The 20,175-nt window shown below is 44.7% G+C and overlaps 3 protein-coding genes across 4 annotated transcripts; all 3 read left to right on the top strand.

Annotated features, from left to right (window-relative positions):
• The first annotated feature begins 211 nt into the window (after positions 1-211).
• On the top strand, positions 212-3,732 carry LOC110973582 (histamine N-methyltransferase-like). Its single transcript, XM_022224492.2, has 3 exons — positions 212-753; positions 1,247-1,567; positions 1,926-3,732. The coding sequence occupies exons 1-3, from the start codon at positions 549-551 to the stop codon at positions 2,276-2,278; spliced, it is 879 nt and encodes a 292-aa protein (XP_022080184.2). The 5' UTR covers positions 212-548; the 3' UTR covers positions 2,279-3,732.
• Positions 3,733-3,867: 135 nt separating this feature from the next.
• On the top strand, positions 3,868-6,593 carry LOC110973581 (histamine N-methyltransferase-like). Its single transcript, XM_022224491.2, has 3 exons — positions 3,868-4,330; positions 5,046-5,372; positions 5,686-6,593. Exons 1-3 carry the CDS (start codon positions 4,129-4,131, stop codon positions 6,036-6,038), a joined length of 882 nt encoding a protein of 293 aa, XP_022080183.2. The 5' UTR covers positions 3,868-4,128; the 3' UTR covers positions 6,039-6,593.
• A 142-nt stretch (positions 6,594-6,735) lies between these two features.
• LOC110973527 (uncharacterized) lies at positions 6,736-20,011 on the top strand. 2 transcript variants are annotated; one of them, XM_022224410.2, is made up of 10 exons: positions 6,736-7,085; positions 9,468-9,703; positions 10,455-10,629; positions 11,249-11,357; positions 11,620-11,760; positions 12,126-12,299; positions 12,672-13,184; positions 13,468-13,626; positions 14,253-14,438; positions 14,675-20,011. In XM_022224410.2, exons 2-10 carry the CDS (start codon positions 9,489-9,491, stop codon positions 18,601-18,603), a joined length of 5,601 nt encoding a protein of 1,866 aa, XP_022080102.2. In that variant the 5' UTR covers positions 6,736-7,085; positions 9,468-9,488; the 3' UTR covers positions 18,604-20,011. The 2 variants fall into 2 exon arrangements, with proteins under 2 accessions (XP_022080102.2, XP_022080101.2); XM_022224409.2 differs by having other exon boundaries at positions 11,620-11,772.
• Positions 20,012-20,175: the final 164 nt, after the last annotated feature.

Genomic DNA, 20,175 nt, shown 5'->3' with positions numbered 1-20,175 from the left:
ATTTTTCGAAATTGGTTGGGAGAACCTATATTCGGCTTCGATTTTTTGTCCACTGACTTTAATTGACCTTATTTCTATAATCTGTCCAGATTTTCACGGGTTCACGATGGTAACATCTAGGCCCAGTTTAACCTTTATTTTCTTACCCTTGTTTAAAAATGAGAACTTGAACTTTGTCCACACATGGTTGTGTCAACGTCGCTGACCCGTAGTTCGTTCAGTCGGCTGTAAAGTACATGTTGATGTACAGTGTACATGTACATGTACGCCGGACTCGGCCCGACGCATGGCGGGTGCTGGTGTGATAAAAACGACAGACGCCAAAGTACAGTGGGACGAAAAGTACTCTAGTACCTTGCGTGTGACTAACTATGCGTACATGTACCTGCAGAGGGGAACGGTAGCCCTCTATTCCTTGCTCTGTGCTGTAAACATGCGCACACTTTTCCTATCATTACACGCAGCTTTATGATCTCGTTAACCTGTCGCTCGGCCGGGTGAAAGGTCTGTACTTCTTCGATTTCGCTCACTAGTGTCGCATACCGACCATGGCGTCGACGAGACTGAGAAGCCTGTCCCACCATCCAGACGACTACGCCAAGTCTTTCAGTGCCTACATGGCCGTCTCTGATAAATTCGACAGTTATGCGACCTGGGGAGATAACGTGTTCGGGAAGGCAGTCACCTCCAAAATCACGGTCACGCTGGGTGAGCAAGAAGAGTTACGAATCCTGGGCATTGGAAGCGGATCGGGTAGGTACGATGATATGCGATAAGTATACGTTTTAGTCAGCAGTTGCTAAACTACGAGCAAGTCCCCCCACTCCTTAGTGCAAAGATCCACCCCCGGCGCAACTGCACATGCCTTTCCCCCGGGTGCACATGCCTTCCTTGAAATCTGTGAATAATCTCCGTTGAAATGCATCTACAGCGTGTTTTCTTGTGGTGCCCCCTTGAAAAAAAATTGTCCATCCCCGGGTGCGCCCAGACACTTGTTCTAATATGCTACCGCGCCCTCCCCTCCATTTCAAATTTTGAAACGCACATAACCTACTTGTGCACCCCCAGATGCCCCGCCTAGAAATTTCAACCAAGTTAGGCCACTCTCAAGTATCGGTATAATTATTCACCACCTGATTTTCAGCACACAAAACTGGGACTAACAAAAAATCGAATTCAATTCCTTCATGTCATTATAAGATACATGAAGTGCAACATTTGAGTATTTCAAACTCTTTGCTCTCAGGTGAGTTGGACGTGAAGATGCTCACCAAACTACTGCTTCGCTTTCCACTCATCAACAACCGTGTAGTTGAGCCCGCAGGGTTCATGATTGCCAAATACAAGGCTCTGGTGGAAAGCAAGGCTCACGAGCTACAAGGTGTTCGATGTGACTGGCGACAGCAGACGATGCAACAGTTCGCCAAGGAGGCGGGGGATTCGACCAAGTTCCATTTCATCCACGCGTGCCAGTCTTTGTACTTCGTGGAAGATTTGGAAAGCTCGCTGAAGTTCCTGTTCGACTGTTTGGAACCTGGCGGAGTCCTCCTAATGACCACCCTGACAGGTATTTTCATGCACTTTGAGATCAATAAAGCAGTTTTTGGAGAAGATAAATGTGAGTTTCTTTATTTTCTTGGGGCGCAAGTTTATTTCAGAATGGCAAGAAAGCTTCAGAAGCATAAGTGAACGACGTGGACTTAACACAGCCCAAGGTAGTTTTTGTTCCACTGGCAGTATACTGCATTTGAGACTATTTCTCGATTCCTACGTAGTTGACGGAGCCAGTTCGAGGAATCGGGGTCTGACGTGCAAAATCTGTCCTATCGATCTTGGAAACTTATTTTTTACTGTTAATACAATACTTCGTTAACGTTGTTGTCATGAAAGAAAATGTCAAATATTATACCTAATTGTCTGTGTAGATAGTTGTGGCGTGTTGCGGTTGTGGAATCGCTTTCCACGTTTCCAGGACAACCTGCTCAAATTGATCAGCACGACCCACCTGCTCGAATACCTGGACGGTCGAGGCATCGCGTACACGGAGCACTGCCAGCCGTCGCGAGTCGACGTCACTGAGTGCTTCGACGAAACGTCGGAGAAGGGCGGCCGTGTGCTGGACGCTCTCCTTCACATCCTGAGGTTCAGAGAGACAGCCTCGGATGAGCTGCAGGCGGAGGTCATGAATTGTCTGACCAGTTGCTCTGAGAAAAGCGGGAACCGGGTCTTGTTAACCAATGACTGGGATGCAGTCGTTGTGAGCAAGCCAGCCGAGTAGCCTTGTATAATGTAATGGCATTGTAACATTCCGTTCATCCCTAATTTCATTTGAAACATTTTGAAACAATAGCCCAAAGAATGCCAAACAAAGCTTATTATCTTCTCGAAGGGAATAAAATCAAATAGAGAGAATTTATGGGAACCTTGACATAATTATTTACATGGTGTTGCGAGTTGTGTGTTACAATGTTGATGATGTTTGTGTTTACATGTATTTGCATTATTTTTAATTTTCTGATTTTGGAAACTCGAGGCTCGCCCTCAAAAGCTGCATACGGACTGACAGTTACCAATAGTATTTGTGTGGATGTATATAGATCCACCCAACTTCAAAAAGAACTGTCCACAATGTTCCAGTTAGAGGCGATTGAGAGCGGCTGGCGTATACATTCGGGTGCGTTTACGCGGGATGCGTTCATGCGTTTCACTTTCACGGACACAAAAAATCGACTCCATTAAAGCCTGGTTGCCATGTGGTCATTGCGTTGCGTTCGGCCGTCAAAATCGCCCCGGGAGCGATTTTGACAGATACGCAACGCTTGGCACAAGTGTTGACAAGCATTGTGAAAAAGCGCCATTAATAAGAGTGCGTAGGCCTACACATTGTGTACGACTGAGGCAGTTGCGGGATTTGTTTCTGAGGGCACCCAGGGGACGGATGCACTATTTTTTTTTCCAAGGGGCGCACTGCAAACAAATCGTGTCCCGTCCACTGCATCACTAAAACATGAGCATTCGGTCTTAGCAGCGCTGTATTGATTGGTGACTGATTATCCCGTTTCACAGGTGGCAAGTTATTCTTTTTTTTTTCTTTCGAGATCAAATGGGTTCCGATGTACCCCACACTGCCCTACTGTTGTGACATCACATAGTCTGACATGATTTGAGCATGCGTAATTCAGGTTGACAGTCTGCGTTTCTGTATTCATGCTTCACTAACTCACTATTATTGTGTTTAATCATGGTAAGGGCATACACATTCTGGCGAGTTTTAATCGTGCGAGTGTTGGTTTCTCGCTGACGGGAGCCAAGATAATCCTACAGCCTCTGTGATCGCTAGCTCAACGACATGTACTCCAGTAGCACTGCACGTCGTCACTTTCGGGTTGATCACTTCGCCATGATGCAAACCTCTCAAGAAAGTCGCATGAGTTATACGTACTGAATTGTCACGTTGGTAATAAAAACATGTTTACCCTTCGGGTTCAAGGCCGAGCAGTACTCTGCCAAGTTGACAATGAGCCAGTGTTAATTCAGTGGCAAGTACATGTACACACAGAACGCAACACGCTTGCTTTGTGAGACCACTTACAACTTGAACGCTTGGTTTCTCTTTGAAGAAGTCGATTTTCATGGCTCGCGATTAAAAGAAAAATAGTACCCTAGCTGTCTGGATGTAAGGTTCAGGGTATTCAGCGTACACAAATAAAGACACACAATGTATCTATATCACGAAGGGTGCCCCTCGTGTGATATGCATGGTGTCAGTACCCCCTTTAAATTTCCATGGCCAGACAAATGTTTCGATTTACGTGAACCCTCACCTCACACTGCCCTACTTTAGGCCTATGCTTGGGTAACGTCCGACGTGAACTTAGTACGCGCACTTGACCTCGAGTGTGCATGGTCTGCGTATACTAGAGACTATAATGCCGTCACCTCCAGGGACCAAGGGGCAACATTTTCCGCTGACTCACTTTGTTGTGTAGGTCTGTAATAGGCCCATACATAATTCCATCGAGCATTGTTATTGGGGCAGCGGCTTCACACGGACGGGAACCTACAGCCAGGCTCCGATCGCCAGCTCGCGGCGCTCACGGCGGTGGACGTGGCAACTCGAAAGCAGTCATGGCGACGTCGACGTTGAAAAGCGTGTTCCACGATCCAGACTACTACACCAAGGCCTTCAAATCGTATTCGGCAGTCTCTGATAAGACGGGCGTGTTTTCGCGCTGGGGGGATGTGTTCGAAGAAGCCGTGGCCCCCCAAATCAATGCAAAGCTGAGCAAGCATGAAGAGTTGAGAGTGCTGGGAATCGGTAGTGGAACGGGTACGTAGCCAGGCTACGCTAGATGCAACTACTGTGTAAAACTGCGGTGTTAATTTAACACCCTGGGTGTTATCGGAGGACTACACTAAAGTATTAGGTCAACACCATTTTAACACAAATACATATCTGTTTTGCAGGTATCTCGTATATCGGGCAAGTTGATGTTAAATTAAAGTGTCAGTGTTTTACCGCTGCGTATTATGGTAACAAGCAGTCTGCAATTTTATAAACGTGCGTCGACTCAGAGAAAGGGAATTCGATCTGATAGTTCCAGGCGAAAATCCGAATCCTAAACCACTTCGGTTCAGTCCGATCGGACGTCCTACGTGGCTCAATCCGACTCTGATCTGAAACCAACAAAAATTGCTCTATTAAAGGCTTAAAAATGTATTGTCGACGGCGTTTAGGCCGTGAATCAATACTTCATCACGTTTACTTTTTGTGTTATTTGTAAACTTAGGGTTTCTTGGGTAAAATGTGTAATACAGGCAAATCTTCCATATGAATTTGCAAAGGGTTAATTTTTAACCTGCAATAATTATTTGTTTGGACACGAGAGTTTGCTACGTGTTGGCCAATCACAACGGGCGAAATTTGTCGACCATTTTCCAAACGCGCGTTTGGTCGACAGATTTCGCGCATTGTGATTGGCCAACGCGTTGCCGCTCTTGGAGGCGCACTATTGTGAAACGCCCGTGTTGATATGTTCTTACAGGCGAGTTGGATTTGCAGATGCTGACAAAACTGCTGCCGCGCTTCCCGCTCATCCACAACCGTGTAGTTGAGCCCGCAGAGGACGCCATGGACAAATACCAGGCTCTGGTCCAAAGCAGGGCTCAGGAACTGCAGGGTGTTCGATGGGATTGGCGACAACAGACGATCGACCAGTACACGGAGGAGGCGCGCGGGGGAGACTCGACGAAGTTCCATTTCGTCCACGCGTGCCAATGTCTATACTACGCGGCAGATCTGGAAAGCTCGTTGACGTATCTGTATAACTGTGTGGAACCGGGTGGGGTAATGGTGGTGTCTCTCATAACAGGTATTCTCGTACACTGTAGAAAAAGAAACTTGAAAATGTTATTCAATAATTTCAGTTCATTTTATTTGATTTCTTTTAATAGTTGATTAATTCGGGTTTGCAGCTCGTTGGCCGATCACAACGCGCGAAATCTGTCTGGCCCTTTCCAAACGCGCATTGGGTCGACAGATGTCGGGCACTGTGATTGGTCAACGCGTTGCGGCAAACTCTTGGAGGCGCACTATCGTGAAATGCCCGTATTAAACATCTCATTACGGACAAGTCCTATGGAAACTTGAGGAAAAAATGACAAATCTTATGTTTTGTGCCATAGAAACCTCCGGTATGTACAGGTTATGGCATCACTTTCCAACTTTCCAAGACGCGCTGATGAAATACGTCAGCTCCTCCGACATACGGGGATATCTAACCCGTCGGGGCATCCCGTACACGGAGCACCATCAGTCCTCGCGAGTCGACGTCACCGATTGCTTCGACGAGGCTTCAGAGGCCGGCGGTCACGTGCTGGACATCATGACCCACGTCGTGAAGCTCAGGGAGACGGCATCGGCAGAGCTGCTGGCGGAGGTCATGCAATCCATGGCTGGCTGCTCCGAGAAGAGCGGGAACCGGTTCTTCATAACAAATAACTGGGATGCTGCCGTTGTGAACAAGCCAGTCGAGTAAATCACACAAGGCGCCCACCTTCCTGGAAAAATTCCTGGATCCACCCGTGCACATGATTGCATTGTCACGCTCAGTCCATCCAAACATGAGCTGAGAAAATAAGGAACACTGCACCGCAGCGAGATAGTAACTCGAATTTTTTTTTGCAAGTGGCCCTTGTACGCTTCCGTAGAGTTATTATATGAAGTTTTGAACATGAACATTCATTTACACTGGCTTTCTATACAGTGGTGTTTTATGCTTTTATTGAGGGGCCTGAAAACGTATTCTTGGAAACGTATGGACGGCCACAGAGTTTATTTCAGAGCTTAGTTTGTTAGAACTTTCTTTGTGTTTCATAGTTGCTCGTTTAAAAACATAACATAGATGATTATCTTCAATCCATACTTGTAAACTAGCACATTCATATTCAGTAGGCCCATATTTTTTCGGATTTTTAAATAAACTCGGGGTTAATTTGGCCCCATGATGTGCTTGTGTCCGGCAGAACTCGCTATTATGCCCAATATTCTGAAAAATATATAAAAAAATAAAGACAGTGTATTCGCTAGTTCTTGATATATTCTGTTGTACTGTGAAAATCCATTTTACTTCAAAAAGAGCAGACGACTCGCATACCCCACACGTAAATAAAAACGTGTTTTAAGGGGCAGTAGCGTTACTGCTGTTCGCTCCTAATTCTTGAGTTTCAGACTGAGTGCAGATTGAGTTCATATTATTTAGTGATCGGAAACTCAATGATTGAGTCTGCGATTACTGAACTAGGATTTCGGAATAATCCGAGTTCATTTTGTTGATAGAGGGCGCTCTACAAGGGCCTGTTTTTCATTCATACCATCTGCGGTGGGTTTTTCCACGTGGGACTTTCCCGACGCTGTCATCACATGTTGATTTCATCACCGTGCTTACTTCACTAGTTACGGTTTGCACTTTCCCCAATTCGCTCAGTACTACGCTGACTGACACAGAATCAAAACAAGCATTTTTTGAACAGTTTTGACCACGCAATGCAAATGGCAGACAAACATGTAGCGAGCGCAGGTGGAGGTGAGTATCAAAAATAGGTTTGTACAGGTTTTTGAGTGTGTCTGTAGCTGCCTTCCTCCTCTGTTGTCTGTCAACATGTCTGAGACTCAAGCTCCGTGTGGCTTTCAGCTGTGCTGATCCGGCAGTAGAAAGAAGGCCAGAACCAAAATTTTGATTGGTCCTCTTGGGAGCATTTTGTCGGACCAATATCATGGAATATTATATTCCCTTCCTGTCATCAAGGTACACTCGCATTCCAACCCGGCGACGGATGCTCTTTACACGTTCGCTCCATGACAACTTTCATGGCTCAGTGTGAGTGCACCGTTCCGTGTTCGCTAAGCGAATACATGTCATGTACAAATGCTCAAAATCAACGGAGCACTCACACTTAGCCATGAAACAGTTGTGCAACAATCTTGAATTGCAGTTGCATTGGTAACTTCATGTCCCAGATATGCCAGAAGTACTGGATTTTCCACTGTTCGTGTTCATGGAAGTTCCACACCCGTCATTTGCAAGTCATTATCAGAGTTTCGTTTTTTTTTGCAGAAAGACTTTAGACTCTGAAAGTTTTTATCACTTTACAGTGTAAAAAAAAGTGGCATGAGAAGAATTGTCAAACATCAGAATTACCTACTTCATCAAGGGTTTGGAATAAGCCTTTATCACAAATAGGGTAGTGCGGGAATTTTTGACCAGCAGGAGAATTCGACCAACTTCATTAAGAAAACTACACAGCTGGTCAAATTTCATGCTTTTCCTATGTGGTCCAGTACCCCCACCTTTAATTTATCTTACTGCATGAGTGATTTTGTATAATGGCACCGTTGGTAGAAAAGCATGGTGGGAAGGAAATAGGTTCAATGTTTTCTCCTTTTTCCTTCCCACAATGCCTTTCTACCATTGTGCAAAATCACCCATGTAGTATTTGTGATAAGGCTAATGCTGGGTCACTTTTGGAAAGATCTTCCTCGATGCAACTCTTATCTCAGGTGACCAACATTGGGGGTCAGAGGTCACCAAGTGGTGGTTATTTTGTTTGAAATTACAAAATGCTTCTTCTCGGGCACCGCTGATCAGATAGATTGCAATTTGGAAGATCAGACCTTGTCTTGTGTTCACACAATTTGGCCAATGACTACCAGTTGGTGTCTTTTTACCCAAAACATGCGTCGTTGTCAACATTCTTCAGCTGCAATAAACCATCTTTGATTGTGTTTCTTTGAATTTTGCCCTGTGCAGAGTTTTTGTAAACAGTGTACATACAAGTGGTCATTTCACGAAAATTTACAAAGTGCAACGTGCAGTTGCATCATCCCAATAATGTCAGCCACGCCTACGCAATCGTGCCCTTGTTGAAATGAAATCTTCTCAGAGATAATTGTTTGTACGTATTGATTAAGGTCAAAGGTCACCCTGTGGTCAGCAGTGGTTGTTTTGGGAAAATGTTTAAGTTGTTTGCGTGCTTTTTTATAACGGATTTCAACCTCTCTTTGCTAAGTACAGCAATCCGGAAGCCATCGATATAAGTTGTAAGGTTGTTGTCAAAGTGTTGACAGCAGTTTTGTTTTACCAAAAAGTTGCTATCTTTGATGGCATTCTTTTTTATTTCATTGTAATCGATTTCAGGCACACTACAGCTGTTATGAGATCATTGTGCTCTTGCGTTTTTGCTGTTTTTCCTTTCTCTGTTTTTTTTGGCGACCTTCAGCTAAAGGTGAAAAGCTGAACTTGTGGTCAGATGAGATATCCCCTTTTGCCGCAGTAAACTTGTCATTAATTGTCATCAACAGCCAGCCAGTGTTTTGTGCTTTCATACACGTATACCCAGTATTCGCTTGGATGCTAAGAGAAAGAGGAAGCCAACCCAACAGGAAGAATTTGTATTTGCTAACTGATACCAAAAAGAAGGAGGGACCCATGCCTTTCGTTAAATGTGATATCTGTTTACTCAGTGTATTAGCAGTGCTTACATAATAGTACTTATTAGGGAGTATTTGGCCTGCACAGATGTGTATCAGCGACGACCCAAACAGATATACTCATCGGCTTTAATTTTTTTTTATCCTAGCCTTGTGGAGGTACTGAAAATATTTATTGTTGTACGATTCTGAGCAAGCACTTCATACCAGGCTAATTAGCAAGAGATAATTCAATCTTTCAAAATTCTGTTGTGGTTCCGCTAAGTGACAAGAAAAACTCTCGCCATTGGGAGATTTGCGAATTTCCCATGAGTATTAGGTTTGAAGTTACTGAAGCTAGTGTGTGGTAGTCTCATGTTTCCTACTGTACCTCCATGCTTGGACAGATTTTTGCGGCTGTAACAGGCTTGCGTTTAGAATGGCCGGTCGCATGTTGTGTTGACAGAACATTTTAATTTGCTTTTTGCTCGGTATTCAGGTCGCAGGATTCAGAACATGTATGCTTAGAAGGGAAACATCAGACTGGCTGAGGGCCGGGGAGGCTGCCCTTCACGTCCGGGAGCACTCCCTGGCCAAGTGGGCTCCTGCCAAGAATCGGGCGCTCAGGCTGAGGAGGACGGCCTCGCATGTACAGACGACCAGCAGGGCTTGTGGTGAGATGTTGTCACAGGGACGAGAGTCGTCCCGCGGTGTGCCAGAGGACGCCGAGTGCAGGTGTGTAGAGGGCATTCTCACTGACTTATGTTCCCTGATGCATGTGTTTGTCTGCCATGTTGGTGGGCAGAGATCACCCATGGAAGAAGTGTGGCTCATTGTAAAGCTTTGACAAATTGACGAAAATGTAAAGCCAGCACACCATGCACAATATATAAACAACAATTGTACATGGCATGAGTTGTGACCATTTTTTTGTTTGACGAAGAATTCAGATTTATTTAACATGAAAATAAGCTTCACTGTTTGGTTGAACATAACGTGTAACATGCTGTCTCTAACCAATGCTTGCCTCATTGCAACGTTGACCAGTCTCGGGGAAAACCATGTGGTACTCTGACATCTTTTCACTCAACCTTAGGAATCGCAACAGTATCTGCTTTGAGCAGGAACAAAAGAAGGCGTGTTTTTAAATGAACTGAACAGTCCTTTGGTACGAACTCGCAAGTTTTTTGCGCGTTTGGCGTGGGGCACGCTGCGTACGCACAACAAATTTATGCTGGAACGTAAAGGTCTTAGCGTGCACGCCGAACAAGTGCAAGAACGCGGTGGCAAAACTTCTAAGTACCAGTCTGTCTTTCTTTCACCGGTGAGGGTGCACTTCACCTCAGGGCAGGCGCTGCACTCCATGGATATGTTCTTTGCCCTTATTTCACAGTGCACAATATCAATTTGGATGCAGTCTGTGCGAATTCCGTCCTGTCGCTGTAAGAGGAACTCTCTGACTCAAGATCCTAAACTTTGTTTTCAGCTCTGCCTGGTGTGGTGACCGTCCGATACAGCTGTTTGTCAACAGTTCTTTGAGAACGCCACTCTGCCTGCAGCTGCCACCATCCACCTCAGTCTCTGCCTTGAAGGGATTACTGGAAGACAAACTCGGGATTGAAACAGAAAAGCAGCATCTCTATACCGGGATGCAGGCTGAGGTAAAGACACAAGTTATGCGTTAATGTGTCGTCAGAGGGCAAGAGCTTTGTATCACCAGGAGTGGCCCGAGTAAACCTTTCGTGCATTCGTTGTAATTAAATTAAAATAACAAAAACAGTCTCTGAGATGCCATGGAGACGCCGGAAACATATACCCTCTATTGTAGTTGATTCCTTTTACGTTTCAGTAAAATCTCTACCAGAAGTGAAAGCAGTCAACAATTTGTTGCCCTGTTTTTAATGTTGTGATGAGAAGAACAATTCATCCCATTTCGTTTCAAAATGACATCGTCTGTATGTTGTAGAAAATAGGTACACTGCACGTGTATATGGCAATTACCTTATATCTGAAATGGATTTAAAAGCTGTGTCCTCCGCAAAATGAATTGTTTGTGAAATTGAGGGACACATCAAGATGACTCATTGTTTTTTTTCACTCAGGAGTTACTTGTTTGAAGTTGAAATTTCTCCACATAAACCATGCACTCTTCATATTAAGAATAAACAATTGTTTTAAGATCTCCACTTTTCTGAATAAACACTTCAGTTCAGAAAAGGAGCTTTCTGAATCAGATGAAGGAACCCCAAGACATTTGAAAATTTGAATTTCTTTTGGCAGCTTCGTGAACCGCTGTCCCTGGAGGATCACGGCATCAAGCAAGATACCAACTTGGAGTTGCGTCTGGTGTCTGGACTAATGGGAGGAACTCGGAAGAAAAAATCAGCAGGTTAATTAATTCTGCCTATAATAACTGCAGCTCTGTCTGCAGTATTTTAAAATAATCATAATGCGGCAGTTAAGAGCGTCCCAAAAGCCCTGTCAAGTTCCCTAAACCTCAAACGGGGCAGTGGTTTCTGAGGTTTTATTTTAACTCGGTAAACCTCACCAAATTTTTGACTGAAACTTCCTATCCTTTCTGATAACCTCTGCTGAAATAGCAGAAAAATGTGGCTCCTCAGCGGGGATGAATTGTTGTCTTTGTCATTCAGAGACGAGGAAAAAATCTGGCAAGAAGCAGCAACTGAAAGAGGAACCAGAATCTGAGAAAGTTTCCACCGACGAGAGCCACGAGAGGAAACCCGAAGAATCACTGCCATCGGAGAAAGAACCAAACTTTCCTTCCACAGCAGGTACTGTTGCAAGTAAGCTTGAACGGTATCCCTACTTAAAAGTGTAAACTTTTCCCGGTGTTAACCTGCACGCCACGGTAAATGTCTGGTCCTACTGGCTTCCCTTGTGGCACGGTGCTCGAGAATGTGGACACACCTCGTTTGAAATCCCGGACAAGATGTCTATCACCTTCTCTCTATCCTGGAGTTTAGAAATCAAGCATAGATTGTGCACGTAATAGACATCTGGGGTGCAGTATAGCTGCTTTAACATGATGAATGTTTAACACCGGTCACAGTAGATTTCCTGTCACTCCACCTGAGCTGGTCTACCCTGTCAAGTTGACGTCTGAGTGCTTCTACAATTAACTGTTCCATTTTTACAGGGAGGAGAAGGAGGCACAAGAAAGCAAGCAAGACACCCCAGTCTCTGGAAGGAGCTGGAGGAGCAGCTGCCTTGCCTGATGGCAAACTTGGAGAGGACCCCGCCGAGGGGGACAGTCATCAACCCAGTGCCTGCTCCGCAGACAGTGCTGGGGGTCGCAGACAACCAGACTCAGGTACTTGAATTTCTCCTGCCCTGCTGAATTGAGACTGAGTCAAAGAAACCACATTTTTACAGGTGCCCTGAGACCCCTGTTTTAAACCAGGCCATACGTGTTCTGTGAAACAAGGATTAGAAAGTTACTTTTTCTTATACTGTAGCCAAGACCACGCGCACGAATATATAGTCTGAGGTCTGCAGAAAATCTCAGATACATCCTGCCCTGAAGGTGAAATGCTGTACATGTAGATTAAACTATTTAAAAAATATTCAGTCTCAGGTTTTGATACTATTTGGAGTTAGGAAGGGGATGCAAGTCCCCAGTTCTTATGACTTGGAGATGCGTCTTTCATGCCATCTATAAAAATGAAATTTGCTCTAAATGCAGGGAGAAGGAAGAAGAGAAGATCCAGGAAGAAGTCGTGGGCACAGATCCATCCCATCCCTGAAAATGCTCCTGACAGGCTGGAACATGAGGAAAAAAGCAGCACCAACATCGCCAGTGCAGTAGCAAGGGATGGCATGACCACAGAATCAACAAAATCCTGTACCAGCTCGGTGACAGGCGTAAGCGCTGGTGCCACCACAGAGCCACAGAAGTCCCACGTCACCTCGGCAGCGAGCGCCGACGCAACCATGGAACCCAAGGAGTTCCAAGTCATGACCGCAGCGAGTGCTGATGCGACTACAGACCCACAAAGATCACACTCTACCTCAGCAGCGAGCGTTGCTGCTGAGGTAGAGGAACCAGAGAAGTCCCACGCCCTGACTGCAGTGAGTAGTGATGTCCTCATAAAACCACAGAGGCGCGACGCTACCTCTGCAGCTAGCAGCAGTACACCGCTGGAACCTGAGACGTGCCACACCACTTCTGCAGTAACTACCACAGAACCAAATTGTTGTAAGAGAAAGTCCCAAGAAAAAGTCCAACCAGTGTTTAAACTGCAGATGATTGGATCTTAAACTCACTTTCATACCATAGATAATCCTTGTTTCGGCTTAAGTAGCTTTCCTTACTGCCTTAAAGAACTGCATATTGACAAGATATTTACAAAAAGTCAAACCGCTTTCATTACTTTTTTGCAATCATGAAGGGACTGCATGATCTTTTCCCTATTGTCCTGAGAAAGTTACTGTAGGTGAAATTTTATTCAGAAATTTTTTTTATTACCTTTCTGTGAAAGATGTCTTGCCATCAAAGCTTCATCCTGAGCATTCACCTTCCGCATCTGCACCGCAATCGTGTCATCAGCCCATGTCGCTCGACATCACTGGTGGCCATTGTCCGGTATTTTTGGGCCCTGCCACCGGGAATGTGTTCATCGTTGTAAAAGACCCGAAAGGTAAAAAATATCATTCATTTGGACCAATCTAGGAAGGTCACAAATGTGGATTTCTGCGAGATTCTAAGTTGATTATGTAACCACGCTGGTGACAGAAGTCCACCAAAGAGCATTGGTGTCAACCATGAATCGTTCACAGTATGCACTTTTATATACGTACTCATCAAGGCAAGACTTCAATCTGTGGAATGTGCCTCTTCCTGGTGAACAAAGTTCAAAGTCTGAAAGTTATGTCTGCAGTTAGACATGTTATGTGTGCTTGTGGAACCACTTGCTATCGGCTGCACCCACTCCAAAATGTGTGTGTCTGTCAGCCATAGCCGGTTGAGTTGAACACGACTGTTCTGGTTGGGAGTATGATGTTTTCCCTAGTTGAGCAATAGGTTTTCCCAGCTAATCCAACTCTGATACACTGCTTCCTTAAGAAGAAGTGGCTCAATAATGCACTACCGAGAGTTTGCAATGCGTTGGCCAATCACAATGCACAAAATCTGTCGACCAAATGCATGTTTGGAAAGGGTCGACAGATTTTGCGTGTTGTGATTGGCCAACGCGTTGCATTCTTGTTGGCACACTATTGTGAATTGCCCATATTTTGATCTCATTTCCTTCCTTCTCCTCTGAAGATGTTGCGCCCTTGCTGCCCAACAGCACAGCGACCAACAAGCAACCAGTTCCATCTATACCCAGCTGTCCTCAATCCACGTTCTTAAATGTGAACGTCGGCGGAAGTCAGAACCCCACCTTTGTGGGCGGAGCAAGTGGAAACACCTTCACTTTCGGTCAGCGAGGGGCAGTGTCTGGATCAACAGGTAAAAATTACAATATCAAAATGAAAACCAAAGTAGCTTTTAAAACGTCATATAACAAATGATTGTCCGTGCCTTCATTTCCTTGTTAACCAACTTCCAAGGAAGTTTTGGCGTTTGGTTTAACTTTATAGAGGAAAAGTTGTATTTTGCAGATTTGTATTTTTAGCTGTTAACACACATTAAATTTTACATCTTTGTGCCTTTAAACAAATGATACCGTGTTTTTTTGTAAACAGCTGGAAAATTATCAAGTGGAGATGGTTCCTGTTCTTTGGAGAATGGAGGCTGTGCAAGTGAAAAGAGTCCAGGTGCCAGTCAGGCTGAAATGGCCGCTGACATATGTGAAGAGTCGTTAAAAACACGGTACATGACCACAGGGAGCTATGTGCAGATGATCCCATGGGTGGATGATGACACGAAACACATCATGGACATCTATACACAGTTGCAACTAGTAAACGATGATGGTCAGGAAAGAAGGAATGTGATGTATGAGGATTTATTCCACATTAAGACCAGAGAGGGCCATCTCGTCAAACGCATAATCTGCAACGGGTTTCCAGGTCTGGGCAAATCGACTCTCATCGACAAAATTGCCTATGACTGGGCACTTGGCTCTGTTGAGGCAATCAAAAAGTACAAACTCGTCTTTGTGCTGAAGATGCATGCTCTGGAGCAAAGTTCAGACCTGATTGATGCAATCTTTGATCAGCTGATAAATCCAAAGACCGTCAAGAAGGAAGATTTGAGTGCATACATCGCTGCCAACTCCCACAAGATGCTGATCCTCCTGGATGGGTTTGATGAGTTCATGACCACCAACCTCCGTCCGAAGGCATTCGGTTCCATCTTGAATATCCTCAACCGCAAAGAATGCCCCGAGTGCACCGTCATCGCGACCACCAGGCCGTCGCATTTTGCAAAGCTAGCAAGCAAATCATTGATTCAGAAGCCTTTCACCCACGTGCGCGTTCTGGGGTTCAGCGCAGAGGATGTGGAGAAGTATGTGGGAAGATTCTACTCAAAGGAGCCCCACAAGTCCCGGGGTCTTTTTGAGAGGATTCAGTCCTCCAATGTCCTGTCCGATCTGGCTAAGAGTCCGATGCTGCTTCTCTTGATGTGTTTGCTGTGGAGAGGGAAATCTGCTCTCCCTGACACGATGTCACGCCTGTACAGCGAAGCAATCAGTTACATTTTCAAGAGGAAAGGTGTGTCTGAAGAGGAAGTATCACAAGTTGTGGTCGAGATTGGAAAGATTGCTCTACGCGGTCTTGTCTCTCCTGTGCAATTACTTTCATTTCAAGAGAAAGAATTTGATGATGAAGCCACATTTGACATCGCCATAAAAGCAGGCCTTCTGACCAGCCAAAGGGTGTTGAAAGGGCTGAACACTCACAACAGCATACAGTTTGTCCACAAGACATTTCAAGAGTTCTGTGCGGCGCAGTTCTGCCAAAGTGAATCCGCATCAGGGAGCAAGGAATTCCAGCAGGTTCTCAAGCAGTTTGCTAATCCTCTGACCTATGAGTACCTGCTACGCTTCTGCTGTGGTGACAATGAGGAATGCACAAATATGATTCTGAAGATGCTGCAGAAGAACCAGTTGGATGACAGGGTGTTGAAGCTGTCCCTGAATTGCTACTTTGAGAGTCAGTCCCAAAGTTTGCCTTCTCTGGACTTCATCAAGTCAGTTGTGTCCAGGTCGGTATGCTTAAAGAACTTCAACAGTGATGACCTGACCTCATTTGTGTGGTTCCTGAAACGTGTAACGGATCAGAGATTGGGTGGTGAGAGTACCATTCTCACCAGAGTCCAGGAAATGGAGATACTGTCATGCAACCTTCAGAGCTGCAGCAAAGATCTGGCGCATTTTGTCAGCAGGATGACCAATCTGTCTTTGTTTCACTTGAGGTGGTCTTGGTTGAGTGACAGCAACTTGAAACACATTGCCTCAGCTTTGGGCAACTTGGCAAACCTGAGCCAACTGGGTCTGGCATTTAACAAAGGCCTGGTAGGCTCAGTACTCTCAGGGGTCCTGAGTTTCTCAAAGATGCATCACTACATGTTGGACTCATGTTGTGGCTCTGTGTCAAGTACAGATATGAAACCTGCTGTAGTGCCAGTAAGTAGTGTCTTCACTCTGGTTAACCTAGACCTGTCTGGTAACATCTTGTCCGGTTCAGGTCGATCGCTGACCTTGCTTCAGCACATGAAGCATCTCAAGAAACTGACACTAGATCACTGTCACTTAGATACTCAGGATTTCATACAAGTCGCCTCGCTTGTTGGCCATATGGGAAACCTTGTTTATTGCAGTGTTGATGATGCCCTTCGGGTGAAGCCGAGCAGGAGTGGAATAAGGTTGACAATGAAGCAGTACTCATTCAGGGGTGCCGACATGGCAAATATTCTCAAGGAACTGGCTAGCAGGAGCGACTTGGTTGAGTTGATTCTTAAACGCATTGATGAAATGAGTTGTTCGGCAGCTACATGGGCTCCTAGTCTAAACCAGCTGAGGCATCTGCAGCGGTTGCTCGTACAAGACTGCTCCTTGCAGAGCATGGATCTGGAGCCGATAGCTGTGTCACTGAGCAATATTTCCACCTTGGTAGAACTGGATCTGTCTCAGAACAAATCCTTAAGAAGCTCGGGGTCCTCACTCTCCCACTTGCAAATTTTAACACAGCTCAGAAAGTTGAAATTAGATTTTTGCAATTTCTGCTCACAGGACATGAGATATCTTGCAGCCGTGATAGGCAGCATCAGGAATCTCGTGTTCTGTTGCATCGACAGCAACTTTGTGGTAAACCAGACCAGCGCTGGCATTAAGGTGGTTCTGATGTCTTGCCCACTGGTCGCTGCAGATGTGGGGGAGGTTTTCAAGGCTTTGAGCAAGAGGACTGACTTGGTTCAGTTAGTCATGAGTGGCATAACTGTGTTGAGTGGCTCATCAGATTCATGGGCCCCACACATCAAGCAACTGAAACATCTGCAGCGGCTGGCGTTGACCCAGTGTTCGTTGCAGAGCGGAGACATTGAACACATTGTGGAATCAGTGTGTGAAATGCCAACACTGGCAGAACTTGATCTGTCCAAAAATGAATCCCTCTGCAACTCTGTTACACAGTGGGCTCATTTGCAGCGCTTGACCTTCCTGAAGAAGTTGAGGTTAATGGCTTGTGATCTCAGCCTAGAGGACATGAAGTGCCTTTCTGCCTCAGTTGGTGCCATGAGTAATCTTGTGCATTGCAGTATTGACGATGTCCTACGTGTCACACCAACGGTCAGCGGTGTCAAACTGGACCTCGGCCATTATCCCTTCACCCGATCACACCTTGCAGATATAATCGGAGCAATGAGTGACAGAGTTGACTTGGTGGAGCTGATTCTTGGCAGTGTCAATGGGCTTAGTGACTCAGCCACCCGTCCTTGGTTTCCTCACTTGATGCAACTGAAGCACCTCACGAGGATAGAGCTACACTGCTGCTCGTTGCAGGGTGAGGACATTGAACACATTGCTGTATCGCTGAGCAATATGCGCACTCTGACAGAACTGAATCTGTCTAAGAATGAATCTCTGCGGGATTCAGGTGCCTCATGGACACACCTACAACACCTCAAACAGCTCAAGAAGCTCAAAGTCAACTCCTGCAACTTGAGCCTCCAGGATTTGAAGTACCTAGCGGCGTTGATTGGCCGTATGGCAAATCTAGTGTATTGTTCTTGCGCCTTCGGTCATGTGACCTTTCAGATCAACCCAGTCCATGCAGGTGTGAAGCTGACCATGAGTGCCTGCCCGTTCAGTGCGACAGATGTGACAGATGTTCTGATGACAGTGCGCGGCCGACAGGACATTGTTGGCCTGGCAGCCTGTCACATGCCAGAGCTGGGTGGTTCAACAGCTGTGTGGACCCCTTCTCTGGGACACTTCAAATGCCTAGGGCAGCTGATATTGAGGCACTGCTCTCTGCAAGGCACAGACATAGAACACATCGCAACATTGGTCTGTGAGATGCCCAACTTGGTCAAACTAGATCTTTGTGGAAACAGCTCCCTGGGTGGCTCGGCTGAATTTTGGGCTCCTTGGCTAAAGAAACTGACACACCTTCAAAGACTGAACTTGGGCAAAGGTGCAATAACAGTAAAAGATCTGGAACACCTCTAAACCTACTTTGGATCAAATTTTGTTGAAATTGGTAGGCTTTCTGGTAAATACAGAATAAGTTGCGTAATAGAGTTTTACCTTATGAGTCTAAATTTGATTGATTCTTGAATGCAAAATACATTGATTGTGAAAAATAAAGCAGTGGAGTTACTGAATTATAAAACTTTCAAGCTTGATGTGATATGTGAGGTTCATATCATAAAAGTCAAGGCTGAATACAGAGGTGTGTGTTATTTTTACAGGGTAAATGACCTACTCTACAGGTCATTGACAAGAATATAATATAAGATCAGTGCTCTGGAATATGTGATTGCTGAGCTTTTGGTAACCGAGTACCTTCTTCAGGGCAAGCAGATTCAGTTCTATCACGGTGCTTTGCAGCCCTTCCATGTTTCTGTACTCTACAGGTCATAGCAGGTGGTAAAAGTTACCCCCGTAACAAGGACACCATCACAAATGGTGCCCCAACCTCATGGAATGACCCAATTACCGATGTTACTGATCTTAATACAGGTCTGTAATTTATTCCAGTAGCCCTTATTTTGTAAAGGCTATCCCTTCAACAATGCAAAACCTGTGCTAAACATTTGCAGCTTGTCAGATACGTGCTCTTACATTTTAGAAAACCAGTACAACAATTTTTCTGTGTCTCTTGATATGCAGGTTAACAATGATGTTAAGATTTCTTATTAGTATATAAATATTGAAGAGAACTTTGCACCTTAAATGACATTCCATGTGTCAAAGCTTACAATAAGAAAAATTACAAGAACATGTGTGCCTTTAGATCTTCTGTAAAGCTCGTATGTGCTGTGACTGTTCAACTATGACTGAAATCTACTCTCGGGCAGTCATGTTGAATCAGTGAAAACTGAAGGTCACAAACAATGCAATATCTGTACTAAATATTTGTGGGCATTACATATCTCCACACTTCTGTTTTTTTCCAAATTTATTTTATTATTTATTTTGTCAGAATTTAGTACATGTATTTGTTTATTCTGAAAATAATGTTTGTGTATGATTACAGAGAATTTGTCACCTTGACAAGTGGCATTATTTTTACAACATTTTTGATACCTAAAATTAAAAAAAAAAATGTGTATTTAATTTGTAAAGCTTCATTTTGCTGTGTTTTTGACTATAAATTGAAATGTACTTTGCACTGGCATTTACATGTATGTTGCAATATTCTTCACAATGATACACAGCTCCTGTCTTTCAGATCTTAGCTTTTTCCAATCAGACTACATATGTATTGAGATTATAAGGTTTGCAGTACAGCGATGATGATTTTACAAGTGAGCAGGTTTTTTCCTTGTTTTTAATGGTTAACTAAGAAAACAAATGGATACCTGTCACTGCACAGGGTGTCGTTTGGGTCAAATTTTTCAGCAAACAATAAATGTTTTTTCTGCAAGTGTATTATTTGTTTGAAGAACTGTTTTGTTCTCCATTTGATGCCAGCTTGGGTCACCCATGACTGTACAGAGAGAATCCGAATTAGAACGGCCAGAAATAAGTTTTTGTTCCCGAGAAGTAGTCAGCGGTGTTGCATACTTTCAGGCCATG

Source organism: Acanthaster planci, linkage group LG17, assembly GCF_054643075.1.
Source record: "Acanthaster planci isolate LZ-2023a linkage group LG17, COTS_SCS, whole genome shotgun sequence".
NCBI classification, from domain to species: domain Eukaryota; kingdom Metazoa; phylum Echinodermata; class Asteroidea; order Valvatida; family Acanthasteridae; genus Acanthaster; species Acanthaster planci.
This window is presented reverse-complemented; position numbering and strand designations above follow the sequence as displayed.